The sequence below is a fragment of the Saccopteryx leptura genome, chromosome 12 (assembly GCF_036850995.1).
Source record: "Saccopteryx leptura isolate mSacLep1 chromosome 12, mSacLep1_pri_phased_curated, whole genome shotgun sequence".
Taxonomy (NCBI): Eukaryota; Metazoa; Chordata; class Mammalia; order Chiroptera; family Emballonuridae; genus Saccopteryx; species Saccopteryx leptura.
The window spans coordinates 29,759,201-29,778,368 of record NC_089514.1 but is presented as its reverse complement, the minus strand read 5'-3'; the positions used below and the strand labels follow the sequence as shown (position 1 = coordinate 29,778,368).

Below are 19,168 nucleotides of genomic sequence, written 5' to 3'. Positions count from 1 at the left end.
CCTGTGGGCCACATGCGGCCCCCTGAGGCCATTTATCCAGCCCCGCTGCACTTCTGGAAGGGCACCTCTTTCATTGGTGGTCAGTGAGAGGAGCATAGTTCCCATTGAAATATTGGTCAGTTTGTTGATTTAAATTTACTTGTTCTTTATTTTAAATATTGTATTTGTTCCCATTTTGTTTTTTTACTTTAAAATAAGATATGTGCAGTGTGCATAGGAATTTGTTCATAGTTTTTTTTTTTATAGTCCAGCCCTCCAACGGTCTGAGGGACAGTGAACTGGCCCCCTGTGTAAAAAGTTTGGGGACCCCTGGTTTAGTGGGTAGAGATAGCAAGTCACGGTGACCTGCCTTGAATTGTCATCTAGTATTTAGCCTGGTCTCCAGGAACCACTCAGGATTGAAAGGGATTATTTTCTCAATGCTTCATGGGCACAGTTAGTTCACTTGACAAGGAAAACGGTTCTTTCAAGTGGCTTATGGAGTATATATCATTGTAGATATAGATAAAGGTGATCTCGAGACCCCTAGAACAACTGAATGGTCTAGCATTTTGGCATTTATCTCCTCTCTGAAGTTCTGATCATAGCAATCTCCTTTGTAACTAGCAACTGCCATTTATTGTGTGTCTATGTGTGAAGGGCTGAGCTAGATAATAATAGAGCTAGACATATCCTCATTTAATTTCTATGATAACCCTGTGAGAAAGTAAATAAGTTATAAAACCGAGGCTTTTGCAATTCTTCTGCGTCACCTTGAATTTTATCTGATGTCACCGCAATGCCTTGTATGGTAATTCTCTCTTCCAAAGGCAAAGCTGACAGTCCCTTCACAGGCTCTGCTGAGTTTTAGGTCTGTCCTGCCACAGAGTAGAAGTCAGGCAGTTTCCTCATCTCTAACCTGAAAAGCAATCAAGAGCTTCTAGTTTCCTAAACTCCTTTCCTTTGTGGAACTGAATTCTAACTGAATGTCCCATTTTATATGTTAACATTCTCTAATGGAGACTAAGACAGCCTAAATGCTTGTTCAGTAAAGTAGCCTAATCTAGGGATTTGGATGTGGACATGTCTGGGGGACACTATTCAGTTTATGAGAGTGGCTTTTTATCTACTCATGCAGAAAAAGAATTGTTATATTTCCTGTAATTTACCTTAATGTATTTCATTTTAGATCAGTGGTAGTCAACCTGGTCCCTACCGCCCACTAGTGGGCATTCCAGCTTTCATGGTGGGTGGTAGCGGAGCAACCAAAGTATAAATAAAAAGATAGATTTAACTATAGTAAGTTGTTTTATAAAGATTTGTTCTGCCAAACTTAGTGAAAATCCGACATAAAGTACTTGGTAAGTAATTATTACTATATGCTTTAACTTTCTGTAACTCTGCTTTATAAATTTTATAAAGTAAAGTTACTTCCCTACTTTATAAATCACCATTAGTATGGAACCAGTGAGCAGTTAGAAAATTTTACTACTAACAGAGATACAAAAGTGGGCGGTAGGTATAAAAAGGTTGACTACCCCTGGTTTAGATAGGATCATACATCATGTGTATGTGCAAATTAATTTAATTCACACTCTAAGGGTGTTGAGTTAACACTTGAAATACCATGATCAGTGGTCCACATTTCAAAAACATGCCTTTCAACTATTACTCTCTGAATTTTCTCCAAGGGCTGATAAAAGCAATTTATCCTTGGAGGGAAAAAGAGGTGTTCAAGACATGTGGTGGCTAGAACCCTTCCTTAGCACACACACCCCTTGTGTCAATGGGGTACAGGAGGCAGTGAGCCCACCAGCCAAATAATTTCAGAAGAGCAGCCTACATGATATCATAATATGTTCCATCTTAAATAAAAACTTCCTTAATCTCACATATCATTCCATCACCCCATTTCCATGTTCTCCTCTTCAAAAGTGTTGCCTGTGAGTTGTCTTCACTTCCTTTCTCATCATTAACTTTTTTTTAAATTTCAAGCTCACAGAATTGCAATATTTCCCATATTCCCTTTATCCAGATCCACTGACTGTTAAGACTTTTCCATAAGTTTTATTCTGTCTGTGTGTATGAGTGTGCGTATGCATGAATGTGTATATATGTGTATTTGTGTGTGTGTGTGTGTGTGTGTGTGTGTACACAGCTGTTGTCAAGGTCACCAGTGACTCATGTTGTCAGATCTAATGCTCACTTTTGTGCTCTCATCCAATCAGCAGCCCTGAAAATAATAGATCGCGCCCTCCTCCTTCTTCAAACACTTTCTTCACGTGGCTTCTCAGAACCACTTCCTTTTGGTTCTCCACCCCCTGGTGACTCCTCAGCCTCCTTTGTTCTGTGCTCCTCATCATAAAAACCTCAAACGAGGGAGGGCCCAGGGCCCAGTCCTGGGGTTGATCTTCTTCTTCTCTACCTGTATTCAGTCCCCGCATGTTCTCATCCACTGGCAAAACTTTACATACTGTCTGTATATTGTTAAATCAAATGTACATTTCCTGGCATGATCTCTTCCCTGAGCTCTAGGTTTCTATTCCCAAATTCCTACTTAATAGCTCCCCTGGGGGGGGGGGGGTTAGCTCTACATGTCCAAATCTAAATTTCAGATGATGTGAACACATTTCTTGCACACCTACCCATCCCCATTTTCCTATAGACTCTCCTATCTCAGAAAATAGGAACTCCATTCTTCTAGTTATTTAGGCCAAAAATCTTAGTCATCTTCACTCCATCTTACACCCCACATCCAATCCAGAATCCAACCACTCCTTACCATTTGCACCATTACCACCCTGGGCTAAACCATCACCATCTCTCCCCAGCACCTTGGCAATATCTTCCTATTCAGCTTTTTCCTTGTTTTTGTACCCTGCCCCCCCCCCAAGTCTGTTTACTACATGCTGCCATGACTGTCCTTTTCAAACATGATTTATGTCAGGTTCTTCTCTGTGCAAAGCCCTCTGACCTCACAACACTCACCTCTCACTGAATTCCTGTCATCCTGCCAGCGATGTTCCTCAGACACACCAGGTGTGAGCTCACACCCCAGACCCCTAAGAACCGCCAGCATTCCCCCTACGCACTGCCCGATCTTCCAGCTCACCCTTTAACATGCGGCATGAATGTCAAGAGCTAGGAATGCAGAGTGAAGAGGGACAAAAAAAACCATGGCCAATACAGGAGTATTTCTGACAAAGTAAGCAAAAGCAGGTGGAAAAGGGGTTCTCTCAATGGGAGAAGTGTTGTCCTGAGCCTTTGTTTCAATTCGTACTTTAGAATCTACCGTCAGTATAGCTGGCTACTTTGGAAAACTGATTTCTCCATTGGCTGACGTTATTTAGTTCCAGTTCATGATTTCATCAGCAAAGTACCCAGGGTTAAATTTGAGGGCAGTCTGTTTCTTCTTGTCAAGGCTGGTTGCAATGACATTATTTTATACAATGAGAAGTGGTAAATTATAATACACATATTATATGGCTCAGGGGAGTGGGGTGATAGTGGTGTGTGATATATGGATTTAGTCTTACTAGTTCCCAGGTTCATGAAATATACCACTCCTCATCCAATAATTTTAGCACAAAGACATCCCACTACACAGATGGCATATGAGAGAATGTATACAGCAGATGTCTCAGATTGAAAGCAAATTGCTTTATAGTTTAGAGACTAGGCAGACTTATAACTTTCTTTCTGAGTGAAATAAATATCAACTCAAAATGTTAAACAAAGCTATTTTATCCTTTATAAGCTAAAGAGCCAATGGACCCAATGCACAGGCTTCTATTTTCTTCTCCTCCAACTGTATGCTTGATTTTTTTTTTTTACTAAGTGAATATAAAGGAATGCAAATGGAAATCCTATAGAATCTAATCTTCATGTATAGGTGCTTTAACATCATAGTCACTTCTATCCGCCGCCCGTAGCACTGGCCCATGGTAGTTGCTGACTGGTATTTATTGAATGAATGCTCTGGAAGATAGGCAAGACAATAAATATTGAGGAGAGCTACAGATAGGACTCACTTATTTTTTACTGGATACCTAATAAATGCCAGGCATGTGTTAGGCTCTCAGGGTTAGGTGCTCAGGATACAAAAAACAAAATAAAAAATAAAAATAAATTAACACCAGACTACTAATCTTACATATCTCACGGAGTCTGACGTTTAGAAAAGGAAACAAGCACTTACAATACAGCCTGTCTGTAAAGTCATGGTGCACTTTTGACTGGTCACAGGAAAGCAACAAAAGATGATAGGAATGTGAAATCTGCAACAAATAAAAGGAAAACCCTGTGGCAGCATGTGAGCATGCGCATATGATGACCTAACACCGTGTATACAGAGGAGCAGCCCACGGCCATGCCAGTAGAGATGTGGACGGTACAGAGGAAAGTTTAGTGTGTTCTGTGGCTCGCTAAATTCGAATCCGTGACCAAAGTGCAATGTGAATATCGGCGCGTTTATAACAAAGCGCCACCACATAGGAATAACATTCAGTGGGATAAGCAGTTGAAGGAAACCGGCAGTTTGGTGGAGAAACCCCGTTCTGGTAGGCCATCAGTCAGTGATGAGTCTGTAGAGGCTATATGGGATAGCTACCTAAGGAGCCCTAAAAAATCTGTGCGTGAGCCCACATCAAACTGCACTGAATAGGTATGAAACTGGGAGAGTTTTCCTTTTATTTGGTGCAGATTTCACATTTCTATAGTCTTTTGTTGCTTTCCTGTGACCGGTTAAAAGTGCACCATGACTTCACGGACACACTGTACAATGTGAAAACATCTAGATGGGGGTTATCATGCAGCATGCCATGAAAACACAGGGAAACACAGGTTCAGGGGACAAGAAAGGCTTCTGGAGGAAAGCTACCTAACACGAGCTCTGCCATCTGAGTAGGAGCGAGCCTGTCAAAGTGGAGGGGGAAGTGGATTTCTCCAAGAAGGACAACAGCACAGGCTAACGCACCAGGCTTTCACAGGAAACTGAAGGACTTTCAGTGACTGGATCTTTGAGAGCTGACAGGTTGAGAAGATCAAATGGAGTCTTGCTAATTTTTGAAGCTGATCTCTTTGCGTGCATTTAAAGAATCTTTTGATGTATTTTCTTGATTTGCAAATACATAGAGGTTTTTAAAATTATAAAAATAGATTTTTGGAACTATATTTATATCTACACTTTCACTATGGATGGGGGTTTAGCTGAACTATATTTACATCTACATTTTCACTATGGATGAGGGTTAACATACCAGAAAGTTTTCTAATGGCTGATAGACGGCAGACACCTCTTTTACTGGACTTTGGCAGGGAAGTCAGGTAATAGCAAGTGCTGCTTCTGTCATATATATGTCCCAAACCACATAATTTTACCTATAATGTCTCAACATATAATTATCGTAGATTGAGGAGAGAGAAAAACAGAGGAAAAAGAGAAAGGCAAAAGGAGAAAGCAAAATTCCCCCATGTTTTCTCCAAATGCATAATGAAAACTGAGTCTAGGTTAGGATTTTTTATTTTCTGTGCCACAGTCCAGACATAAAGTACAGTTCGGTATGGTTCAATAGCTTGAAATTCAGTTGGTAGAACTTCCATCAGATTTCTATATCTGGCATCAATTTCATCAGAATGATTTCTATTACACATTTCTGTTTTCAGACACAGGGCACTAGATATAAATCCTTTCCTAGGGAGTCACACTCATGTTAACTAGATTATAAAACTTAGATTTTTGAGTGCCATTTGTAATTGCCTGGATTCCTGAATAGCCTCCTTAGTCCACTCCTGGTCCTGCTACAGTCTATTCTCAGCCCAGCAGTCACAGCTGAAAAAGTAAGCCAGACCATATCACACTGTTGGTCAAAACCCAGGAGGAAATAACTCCCCACTTTATTCTGAGTAAAAGCCAAAGTCCTACGAGGGACTATATGGCTGTACCTGAACTGGCCCTCTTCCAACCTCACTGCTGTTACTCCCCTGACCTCATCTCCAGCCACATGAGTCTCTGCTCTTCTTCGAACGTGCCAGGCATCCTGCTGTCAAATGGCTTTGGCTGAGCTCCTATCTCTGCCTGGACTGCTCCTCCCTCATAAATCCGCAAGGGTCACTCCTCACCTCCTTCAGGGCTCTGCTCAAATTTTATCATCTCGTGATGTCATCCCACTTACAACCTCGTCACAGCCTTACCCTGCTCTCCTTTTTTGGCCATAGCAGTTTTCATCTTCCAACATATAACTTATTTATTATATTTATTGCCTACAGAATGCAATTTCCATAAAAACAGAACTCTTCATCTCTTTTGTTCACAATACATCTCAGGTACCTAGAAGAGGGCTTGGCATATTTACATATGCTCCATAAATATATATTGAACAAACTACCAAAAGAAAACTTTGTACAACTAGCTGAGACTTAATATGGGGATCAGTATCCTTCACTTTGAGCAGAAAGATCAGATCTAAAAACTTGAACATAAGCTTATTTTCTTTATAGGCAGAATGAAAACAGATTCTATAATGAAGGTTATATTGGCATTACTCATCACATTCCTGGCAAAGAGTCTGTGGACTATTTTTCAAGTATTTATGCAGCAAGAAAACACAGCAAATGTGTTTACTCTATGAAATCACCATAGTAAGGTAATTAAAGAAGGAAGGACAAATTGAAGTCTGTGGAAGATTTATTTCTTCCCCAAACTGGCATAATAATCATAATGGAAACTATTGACTCATCAGATTTCATTTTAAAACCAACAGAAGCCAGTTGGAGAACTTTCAAAAGATTAGTAATCTAATAGGTTAAAAATCTGTTTTCCACTTTGAAATTTAAGAACTACTATTAAAAAGCATAATTGCATACGCCAAAAAGTCTTATAAAAGCTCACTGTTTTTATACCAATGAATAGAAATTGATAATGTGTTAGTACTACTTTTTAAATGTCATCTCTAAAAATACAAGCTTACAAAAAGACTGTCCAGCCCTGGCCAGTTGGCTCAGTGGTGGAGCATCAGCCTGGTGTGTGGATGTCCCAGGTTTGGTTCCCAGTCAGGGCACACAGAAGAAGCACCTATCTGCTTCTCTACCCCTCCTCCTCTCATTTCTCTTTCTCTTTATTCTTCTCCCACAGCCATGGCTTAATTGGTTTGAGCTGCATTGGCCTCAGGCACTGAGGATGGCTCCATGGCCTCCACCTCAGGTGCTAAAAAATGGTTTGTTTGCTGAGCACCTGAGCAAGGGCCCCAGATGGGCAGAGCTTTGCCCTCTAGTGGACTTGCTAGGTGGATCCCAGTCAGGGCACATGTGGGAGTCTGTCTCTCTGCCTCCCCTCCTCTCACTAAAGAAAAAAAAACTGTCCATTTTCTGGTTAAAATGACAAAGTTGTGAAAATCTAACAATTAGATAGCACTGTACCTCTCATTTATTTCTAATTTAATTATTAATTTCAGAGGACCATGGAATCTGTAATAATATTGCATGATTGGCTCGTCTGGTGACAGGAAATGATGGATTATGTTTCATTCCCATTAGCTCTTTTTTTTTTAATTAAATGTTTTAATTTTTCAATTATGGTTGACATTCAATATTATACTAGTTTCAGGTGTACAGTACAGGTTAGACATTTGTAGAACTTATGGAGTGATTCCCCCCAGTAAATCTAGTACCCACCTGGCACCATACCCAATTTTATAATACTTTGGACTATATTCCCTGTGCTGGACTTTACATTCCTGTGACTATTTTAACCTATTAATATGTCTTTAAAAATAAGACCTATAGCCTGACCAGGCAGTGGCGCAGTGGATAGAGCATCGGCCTGGGAAATTGAGAACCCAGGTTTGAAACCCCAAAGTTACTGGCTTAAGTGTGGGCTCATCTGGCTTGAGTGTGGGCTCACCAACTTGAGCAAGGGGTCACCAGCTTAAACGTGAGATCACAGACATGGCCCCATAGTCTCTGGCTTGAGCCCAAATGTCGTTGGCTTGAAGCCCAAGGTCGCTAGCTTGAGCAAGGGGTCAGTGGCTTGGCTGGAGGCCTCCTGTCTGTCCTTGTCTCTCTCTAGCTCTCTCTCTTTCTCTCACTAAAAAAAAAACAACCCAACAAAAAACCTACAAAAACACAAGAATGTTTTATATAATACTGTGATTATCACTGGACAGAATCCATGAATATATAAAAGAACCACCAGATACAACACCCTCTACTTTATTTATATCAAACAAGTACATTTACTTTTATAGCATTCATTGTGATCCTGGCGTATTGTGGTAATAGATAATTTGATCACAAAGACATACTTTCAAGAAACCAAATCCAGCACTTCCAAGACCTGTTAGGTAACCAAGTATACCAAACTATAAGAGTAAGGTATATTTGCTATTAAACACTAGGATTTAAGGAAAAATTATTATTTCACAAGTTTAGAGTTCTCTTAATGATGGAATTTAATAATTGTTTATTGAATTTACATGTATGCAAATGATGCATTTTGTGGGTCAACAACAATATGGCTGCAGGTGGAACATTACTGTCATTCAACCTCCATATATTCATTCAGTTGCTCATTACTTTGTTTATTTGTTAAACAAATATATGTTAAATGCCTACTTTATATCAGACACTCTGCTAGATGCTAGAAAATTAGAGATGGATAAAAGAAACAAAACCACTGCTCTCAAAGAGCTTTTTTAAAAAAAAAACACAAAAAACAGGAGAAGACAGATAATAAGTAAACAAAGAAACAAATATTTTTATATTGTGATACTGCTATGAAAACAAAGAAACAAACAAAACAGGACAGTATTATGGAATGATTGAGAATGCAGTAAGGATGAATAGTGTGGTTAGGGATGATCCCTCTTTAAGGAGATAACAGCTGAGCTAAGATTTACAAAGAGAAGGAGCCAGCCATGTGCAATGATGAAATAGGAGAGACAATAGTGCAATGGGCATGCAGCAGGAATGAATTTTAGTTTTGTAAAACAGAAATAAAACCATTGTGTCCTGATTGTATTGAGTGAGATAAAGAGAGATGCAGGATAAAGTCAATGAGGTAGGCAGTATCCAGATCATATACAGCCTTTAGAGTTTTTCTCTCTTTTTCTTTTTCTTTCCTTCTTTTAATTTTTTAAATATGACAGGAAGACTTTAGAAACTTTTTAAGCAAGGGAGGGATATGATCTAAACTCTTTTTCTAAAAGAATATATGGAATGACTATGTGGATTTTTAAAACTCAAATAAAATGTCCAGAAATAAAAATATATAATTGAAATTAAAAGTTTAATGGACTGATTAAACAACAAATTTGATACAGCTGAAGAAAGATTTAGCAAACTGGAAAACAGACTAGAAGAGTCTTAGAAATAATGTGACTCAGAAAGACAGATTGAAAATATGAAAGGACATATATAGCAGGAACCAATAAAACAGTTTAACTAATTGCAGTTCCAGTAAGACAGAGAGGGTGTGGCATGGGAAAGACTAGAACAGATTGCTTCAGACTAATTGAAAAGATAAGGCAGAGAATTGTCCAGAAACAAACAAAAACAAAAAAACCCCCAAAATACACTGGTGCAAAGAATCAGGAATTCTAACAACTCTTAAGTAGGACAAATAAAATGAAATCTACATTTAATGCATCATAGTGAAACTGCATAACACCAAATTAAAAGAGAAAGCCTTAAAAACCACAGAGAAAAAGGATAAATTATCACCAAAGAAATAGCTAGGCAGATAACTTCCCAAGAGCAATAATAGAAGGCAAATGACAAGAGAATCTTCCGTGTATTGAGAAGGAAAACTATGTACCTCTAAAATGCTATACTTAGAAAAATACCTTTCGGCCCTGGCCGGTTGGTTCAGGGGTAGAGTGTCGGCCTGGCGTGCAGAAGTCCCAGGTTCGATTCCCGGCCAGGGCACACAGGAGAAGCACCCATCTGCTTCTCCACCCCTCCCCCTCTCCTTCCTCTCTGTCTCTCTCTTCCCCTCCCGCAACTGAGGCTGCATTGGAGCAAAGATGGCCCGGGCGCTGGGGATGGCTCTGTTGCCTCTGCCCCAGGCACTAGAGTGAGTCTGGTCGCGACAGAGTGACGCCCCGGAGGGGCAGAGAATCGCCCCCTGGTGGGCAGAGCGTCGCCCCCTGGTGGGCGTGCCAGGTGGATCCCGGTCAGGCGCATGCGGGAGTCTGTCTGACTGTCTATCCCCATTTCCAGCTTCAGAAAAAAATACAAAAAATAAATAAATAAATAAAAAGAAAAAGAAAAATACCTTTCAAGAAGATATTAAGGGGAAATACAGTTTCAGGCAAACAAAATGAAGAGTAATCACTCTGGTAAATCTTCACCAAAGGAAATTCTGAAGAACCCAAGCCAGGTGGAAGAGTATTCCCAATCTCAGATGAATGATGGATTAATGACGACAGAGTAGGCAAAATGTGGATAAATCTAAATAAGCAATAATTGCATTAAAAAAAATCTTGAGGGATTAAAGAGTAATTAGAATATAAAACAGAAATAATGATATTAGGGTAGGGGCAAATGGAATTAAAGTGTTCTGAGTTATTATGGAAACCAGAAAGTTGATATGGGTATTTCATAAGGTAAACATGAATATTTTTAAGAGCAAATATTGAAAAAACAGGAAGAATAATGTATTAGTTACAGACAAGTAAAGGGGAAAATGCAATAATTAAAAATTAATCTTAAAAAGGGTGAGAAAAGATTTAAAAATTAAACATAGAACAAGTGGAACAAATAACCTAAAACTGAAGGATAGATAAAATTGTAAATGCTCTTGGCAAAAGACGAACATTGTCAGGCTGGAGTTTTAAAAATCCAAATATATGTTGTCCAAGGGAAATGTGTAAAGTAAAAGGACACAAAAAGGCAGAAGTTAAAGGATGAAGTTAGAACACCAGTAAGATAAAACCAAAAGACAGTAATACATTAATTTCAGGTAACAGAAGAGGGTAAGGACAAAAGCATTACTAACCATAGCGTTTTTAAAAAGTTGTCATAACCATTTTCCTATTTTCTCTTTTATTTGCCTCTCTCCCTTTTCCTCCTACTTCCTTCCCTCTCTCAGTCTCAGTGGCAGATAGTTTTCTGCCTGTTTCTCTCCATTCCAACACTCTTTGCTCTGTCATTGACTTTCTCCTATAGGGCAGAATGTGCACCAGTTGGGCCTATGGTCCCCCTCCTGATAATGTGAGAAGCGTTTTTGAAGCATTTATGATTAAGGAATTTTCCCCAAGATGAAAGAAGAATTATTCTGTGGCTAACTTTATTAGCCTTCAACCTTTTGAGCCACAGAATACCTAGAAAAACTCCACAATCTTTGCTCTGTTAGGGATTTTCGGAGCAACCTTGAACAGGTCATTTACCTCATTTCCCATCACTTCTTGTATTTAAAGAGAAGTAATATCCGCAACTAGGTAAGCAAAGGTGCTGATAATAAAAAGCCAATAATTGTAAAGTTCTTAAGATACTTGTAAAAGCAATTACAACAAGTTAGATGACAGATGCGTTTAGATTACAGAGGTTTGCAGTACAAAAGAGTGCGTCCTTCAACCGGCCAAACCGGATGAGTGACGGCAAAGCAGTTATTGCAGCCTCACGCGGGCAGCTACAGGGCCAGCCCCATCCCGCGGCAGTGCCTGGTCTTCTGCCCATTGATTTCAAAAGGTCACTGAGTCCAGCCCGCCTCTGACAGCACTGCACTCGGGGAAAGAAGTGAGCTTTCATACATCTTTCTCTTAAAAAATGTTTTTAGATTATCAAAAAATAAGACCTCACTGAATATATCTCCTATCTTGAAGGGCCAACTATTAATTCCAACATGCACAGAAAGTTTTGAGCGGCATTCCTTTTGAAAGTCTCAAGCTGATCATTTTTCTCTAATATCTACCCTGTCTTGTTTACTACCGAAAAGTGCTTTCTGCAGGGGGCTGCATAGAGGAGTAGCTGTGAGTAACTGTGGACACTTAACATCCCTGTGTCTTAAGGTTTTTTGTTTGTTTAAGATTTTTATTTATTGGCCCTGGCCGGTTGGCTCAGCGGTAGAGTGTCGGCCTGGTGTGCAGGGGACCCGGGTTCGATTCCCGGCCAGGGCACATAGGAGAAGTGCCCATTTGCTTCTCCACCCCCCCTCCTTCCTCTCTGTCTCTCTCTTCCCCTCCTGCAGCCAAGGCTCCATTGGAGCAAAGATGGCCCGGGCGCTGGGGATGGCTCCTTGGCCTCTGCCCCAGGTGCTAGAGTGGCTCTGGTCGCGGCAGAGCGATGCCCCGGAGGGGCAGAGCATTGCCCCTGGTGGGCATGCCGGGTGGATCCCGGTCGGGCGCATGCGGGAGTCTGACTGACTGTCTCTCCCCGTTTCCAGCTTCAGAAAAATACAAAAGAAAAAAAAAAGATTTTTATTTATTGATGTTTTAGAGGGGAGGGAAAGAGAGAGAGAGAGAGGAGGAAAGGAGCAGGAAGCAATCAACTCTTAGTAGTTGCTTCTTGTAGGTGCCTTTGACTCAGTAAGTCCAGGGTTTCGAACAGGCTACCTCAGCATTCCAGGTTGGTGCTTTATCCACAGTGCCACCGTAGGCGGGACGGTGCCCTAGTTTTCAGAGCCTAGCCCACAGGCTGGTGGGCTGGACTAAGATAATGAGGAAGCATAGAGAATGTAGAGAACGTATTTTGGCCCCACTGCTTTCTCTGAGCTCACAGCTCTGAGTGGTCAAGGGACTTCTTCCCTTGACCAAAGAAGGAGAGGAGAATATAATATACCAGGGACTTACTTCTAACTAAGCATGGATGGGTGCAAAAGATGAAATACCTTTTATAAATTTTCAACAGTGAAACGTATGAGAAATCCCATAAAGATGGCAGCAGAATCTAAGAGGAGTTTATCTAAGTCCTTCACTCAACTTGATTTTATATGGACACTACCTGTAACAAGAAGGAAAAGGAATAACTATATAGTATTTATATCTTTATATATTAGATATGAGTAGGTGGGTAGCAGGCAGCGAATGCAGACATGAAACAGGAAGGGGAGAGAAAGAGCAGTTTAAAATGTCAGCATGCTGTACACGTGAAACCAGTGGTGGGATTCAAATAATGTAGCAACCAGTTCTCCGCCCTAATGATCGTTTTAAGTTTAAAAAAAAGATATACCAAAAGATAGTTTATTATTTCATGCATTTAATACTTAAATAAGAACAATAAAAGAGGTACACAAAACTAGATTATGTTATAAGAAAGTTTTAAAATATTAATAAAAAATATTAAATACTACCTAATAAAAAACAATAAAACTGTTATTTAAGATATTTCTAATGACAGCTTGTCAATCCCTGGTTGTTTGGCACTTTTTCTCTTTACATTATATGTTTGTTTACTGGAGTAACAAATGGCGAGGGAATTAAAATGTAGTATTTCATCAAAGGTATAATGAGTTTTATGAAATGAGTAAATATTACAAGCATAGTTCTGTCAAAATTTTTTCACCTATGGATGGAATGAACATTACTATGGGCACTTAGAATACGCTGTTGTGCAGATAAATGTTAAAAAAGAGTAAGGAATGTAAATTTGTGATTTCCACATTGGGCAGCTGCCCAGACGCCCACCTTCGAGAGAGCCCTGATTACAAGTGCCATTTGAACAACCGGTTCACCAAACTCAACAAAAATTTAGGTATCTGCTCTGCCAAATCAGTGTAAATAGGCTGAATCCCACCATTGCATGAAACTAATACAAAATAGTATTGAGTGTAAAATGTAAATGAAAGATAAAATTTAAAGTTCTTAAAAAAAAAAACAACTGTTAGCATGCTTGCCGTCGTTATAAATTATGTATTATTATAGCATGATGAGTTCTTTTAGTATATAACTGCTTAACTAAAATGTTTCATATAATTTTTTGGTGATAATTTAAGTCTTTTTATCAATTTATTTTGTTAATATTCAGCACCAGCACATGACATTGGACATATCTTTGTTACTAAGTCTTCAGTCCTTCACACTTTTCTTTTGGAATTAGGGAAATTGTAGTAAACCTTGGACAAGATTCAGTATTTGCTTTAGAAAAAAATGCTTTAGGAATTGATTTTTCCCTTTAGGTTCCTGTCATTGTGAAAAGGTGAAATCAAGCAGCCTTCTGTGATGGTCACTAGCCACAGCACAAGGCTTGTTCATGGTAAAGAAACAATAAATATAAGTTGGTAATGATGAGTCAGCCCCACTCAGTTGGAAGCCTAAAGTTTCCATTCCAATCCTGATTTGGGGAATTGGCTAATAAAAAGGAAATTTTAACAATGAGAACGAGAGAAGAAAATGCACTATCATATCCTCAGGTTCAACTTCAGAAATTTTAAAAAAAAATCTTTTTCCTAAATGGCTAGAAGGAAAGAAAGCTGCTTGGCTCAGGAGCCAGATGAAAGTGTGAAGCAGTAAGTGAGTAGTACAGGTGGCCTGAGAAGCCAGCCCCAGGTCACTAACGCACACCTTCCCTGGCACCTACAACCTGCATCGGGAATGCTGTGGGCTCCCCGACACTGGCTCTGCTTCGTAGAACATACCATTGTATTTCATTTGCTTACAAAAATAATAAAGGTTATAATGATACGGGGAGGCCATCAATGTCTGAAACCAGGTTTGTGGTCTTTGATACCCAGGAATAATCTTGAGTCACAGCCCTCTCTGCCACAGGCATTTTGGCAGGGGTAATCTCAACACACCAAGCTACTTTAGAGTGTAAAGCTCCCATGTGGATCCGACAACTCCTATCTGCACAGAGAAGCCACTGTGGGAACTTGACAAGTATAACAGAAAAAGTATTAGAAGTCAATTCAAAGATGGTTTCTGGCATAAATATCTATGCAGTCTATGGTATGTGCAAACTATAGTATTCCTTACTGTTTCCATTTAATTTCTAAGATGTGTTCAGGTGGAATGCAGTGAATATACTATTACCATGGGTGGTTTTGTTTTCTGTTTTTTGCAACTATCCATTTGTTTATGGTCAGGATGGGAAAGAAAACTTTTACTTAAAACACCAAAAAGTCATCATATTAAAATGTGTGTGCTTATTGTTCCCTTGGTAATAATAACATCATACTATACACATGGTTATAAGTTTAGAAAGCTAGAAAAACTTTCTAATGTCAGTACCTCTTACTCTTTCTGCAGGCATTTGCAACTTAGTGTATGTTGAACCTACCCCCGACATTTACTAAATAAGACTCTTTTCCCTCTTAGATCAGCTTCATTTCACTGAATAAATCATTTCTATTTGGCCCTTAGGGGGGAAATTTTCCATGCTGTAATGAATCCCCTCTAAAAAAAATCTAATCAAATGGATTCTGGAAACACTTTCAAAGAGATCAGGTCACAGGTAATGAGCCCAGTGGAAGGCTGGCAAAGCTTCATGTAAGACTTCCACGACGATGCACTGACATTCTTTCACGTGTTTCTCTTTCTGGCAAAGAGACACCAGAAGGTGACAAAAATACCTGACGCAGCAGAAAGAGCGCTTGGAGTTCACAGAACCACCATTACTCTGACACGCTGAAACGAATGAAAAATCTGCCTCAGAAATGATATTCACCTTAGACCAGGGGTCCCCAAACTTTTTACACAGAGGGCCAGTTCACTGTCCCTCAGACCGTTGGAGGGCCAGACTATAAAAAAAAACTATGAACAAATCCCTATGCACACTGCACATATCTTATTTTAAAGTAAAAAAACCAAAATGGGAACAAATACAATATTTAAAATAAAGAACAAGTAAATTTAAATCAACAAACTGACCAGTATTTCAATGGGAACTATGCTCCTCTCACTGACCACCAATGAAAGAGGTGCCCCTTCCAGAAGTGCGGCAGGGGCCGGATAAATGGCCTCAGGGGGCCGCATGTGGCCCACGGGCTGTAGTTTGGGGACCCCTGCCTTAGACATTGAGCTAAGAATCTTTAAGTTTCTACCCTGAACTTCTTTCAGAGCATTTGGGTGGGAGAAGCCATTTTGGTTCTGGCTGTCCTATCACTAGGCCCTGTAAGCGGTGCTGACCCACCCACCTCCATACCCCTGCTGGTCACAAATGCTACTGGCATCCCAAATAATCCCCTACGAGTCCAACCCTCCCTCATTCCCCCCAGATGCCTTATTTCTGGGTCCTCCTTATCTCCGACAATGACCTCAGGCTCTGCATGGCCGACCTGCCTCCCTCCTCTGGGGCCACGCCCATCTCCCCCAGCCTCTGAGCCACAGCTCTCCACCAGAAAGAGCTCATCCTCTGGCTCTGAGTTTGTCAGAGACAGAAATGGAAACTTCCTGGTCCCACTGAACCCCACACCTTGTCCAACTCTTTACCTGGTACTCAGCCTGTCTACTGGAAACGATTTCTAAATCACCCACTGGTGCTCCTGACGCTGCTTGGAGTAAAGAAGAAGTTATCAAGGCTCTGAGATATTCTTTTCAAGATAGGATTGAAAAAAGTGATAGGGCTAAACCCAGTCCTTGTAAGCCCCGGTGACTGTGCCCCCACAATATCAGGAGGGTGACGAGGCACTTTGGAAGTTCCCATGGAGACCGCTCTTGTTTCCCGTTCTCATCTGGAACCACTAGTATACTTCAGAGCAACAATAACTTTCTATCTTACTTAGAAACAGGTTACTGTATTTGTGGCAGTGATGCCAGCTCTTCACCAAAACTCCTCTGGTTCCTTTCTTCCTGAGCACACAGCTAGACCCCCTTCCCATGAGACTGGGACTTGCCAATGAAACATGGTCAGAGGTGATGTCTGTCACCTCTGGGCCAAGAAGTTTAAGAAGCAAGTGTACTTCTTCCATACTCTCTGTTTCTGCTTGCTGAGTGTGCGTCGTAAAGAGACCTAGCAGATGGAGGAACCATAATGAAGATGAGGTTCTCCAAAATTCTATGTGGAAGAAAACTGACCATCAACCAGGAGCACCCACGTGGCTTATTATGTGAATAGAAACCTCTATTATGTTTGAGTCATTATACATTTTGGGATCCTTTTGAGTACTGAAGTCATACCTATTCTAATCAATGCAACCAATATTTTATGTTTTAGAGCTTAAATCACTTGAATGTCAGAGTTCTGGACCTTTATCCTGGAAGATACACGGCGTACCAACAGAAAGGAAAGAGAAGCATGAAAGAGTAGTAATGTGAGTAACTAAAACATTTACTGCATATGTAACCATGTGTCTAGCCTGTGTTAAATGCATTATGCATAGTGTCTCATTTAATTACATGCATGCTTCACAACAACTTTAGGAAATAGTACTGTCACTATCCCCGTTATTCAGATGTGGAAACTGAGGCAAAAATGTAATGATCAGGAAGCCATGATTCAAATCTATTGACTTCATAGGCCAAGCTCTAGTTGAGTACCCACTACTATGTTCTAGGCAGTTTCTACAATTTCATCTTCACAAAACCGGTAAATAGGCGTTCTTATCCCCATTTTAAATATTGGCTGGGGTTCAACAAAGATAAACGATTTGCCCAAAATTACACAACTAGAAAGATTTAGGCGAAGGTCTAAATGACTCTAAAGCTTATTCTCTTCCAGTTACACCTTTGAAGTCAGACTATAGATAGATGAGGTCATTCGGACTGAGTTTTCCTCCATCTGTGGTCCTCAGATGTCTCAGAGTTTGATTTGTTAGCTCTGTGAGCATAGGACAAATGCAGTCATCACTATTTGTCAGCTTTGGAGACATTGGGACTTCTGCCAGGTAGTGTTCACCTGATTCCCCCAGCATGTCACTGAAGCTATTTTTCCATACTGATAACAAACCAGCTAGGCTTAAAGTACTGGTCAACCCATCTTTTCCCACAGTGCACAGGGAGAGTTCCCTGAGCTAGGATTGGAGCAGTCATGTCCAAGCCTAAACCGAGAATGAAAGCCAGTGGTATAGAAATTCATTTGTTTAATGCATAGCAGGAGTGATAGTTCCAGTTCACAAACGTATCTCAGAACCTTAAAGTCATGGGGGGCTACCAGGAATCTTATTTTTATAAGGACTTGCTGGTCCTCGGAGAAAACGTACTATGGAATTGTCAGGGCTGATCAGAGCCTGGAACTGACTTAAAGATGGACAGAGGGAAACCGGAGTGACGACTGAGTATAGAAGTGAAGATTTCTGTCTGTCCCCATACGTGGCTTTCGGACTGGAAAGGCCCACCCTCTCATTGTATCCCTCCTGACCCCTGTAAGGAGTTCTCTCAAGCCCCAGCCCCACCCTTGTCCCTTCTGACTTAACCTGGAGAATTACTGACATATCTAGAGAACATATCTAGGGGAAAGGTCAATGCTGGAGGCTCACAGTGGATCAAGATGTTGGCATCACATAACCTCCTGGCCTCACTCATGAAGCTGGAACACCCAGGCCACTTGAGACCAGAGAGCCACAGACCCACATTCATCCATACAATCAGCAGACAGCTGCGTTTGAGAAAAAGCGCCGAGGTCGCAGGGGCTGGACCGCCTCTGCAGGGCAGGCCAGCTGGGCCACCGCGGGGGCTGCGTGAGAATGACGGGGGCTGCTGCGGTGCCCCAGGCAGGAAGCCCATCATGTTTCCAGGGGTTCCCAGGACCAGCGACGCCACAGAGCAGCCACACAATGAGTCACTGCCACAGTTAAATTTTTCACCGAGCAATTTATGCAAAGTTTAGCATTCGTGAAACTAATGTACTTATACCGTGTTTACACTTCTGGATGGTGCCTTTAAATTCTGGATGCAATTTTAACGGCTAAGCCTACATTTAATTCATTTCATAATAGTCGTACTTCATCTTGTCCACAACCTCTCTTCTCCATCACCCTAGTGGATTAAGATGTGACTGTAGCACAGTCCTGTTCACTTACTTTAATTCCTTGCAATCCATAGCCAGGGGGGCCAGGAGGGCCAGGCAAGCCTTTCTGCCCGATGTCACCCTGTTGGAAGATGGAGAGCAAGCAGACACATGTAAGACGATTTAGAGAGAGACACTGTATTATTGCTCTTGGCTTTGTTCTTACTTCAGTCTGATCACTGTATTTTATATAAAGCAGTGGTTTTCCAAAATTTTTAAGCCATGAATCCTTTGCAAAAATCTTACATATGATCCAAATGTAAATAAGGATGTAAGGCAAAGTTGCTTGGTGTGGGCAGAAGCGTCGTCCGGG

The 19,168-nt window shown here is 40.7% G+C and overlaps 1 protein-coding gene across 1 annotated transcript in view; it reads right to left on the bottom strand.

Annotated features, from left to right (window-relative positions):
• Nucleotides 1-19,168, bottom strand: part of COL28A1 (collagen type XXVIII alpha 1 chain) — a 169,901-nt gene that overhangs the window by 36,866 nt on the left and 113,867 nt on the right. Inside the window, exon 27 of the mRNA XM_066353840.1 lies at nucleotides 18,869-18,937. Within this exon, the coding sequence (XP_066209937.1) occupies nucleotides 18,869-18,937 (69 nt within the window). The remainder of the gene's footprint in view (nucleotides 1-18,868; nucleotides 18,938-19,168) is intronic.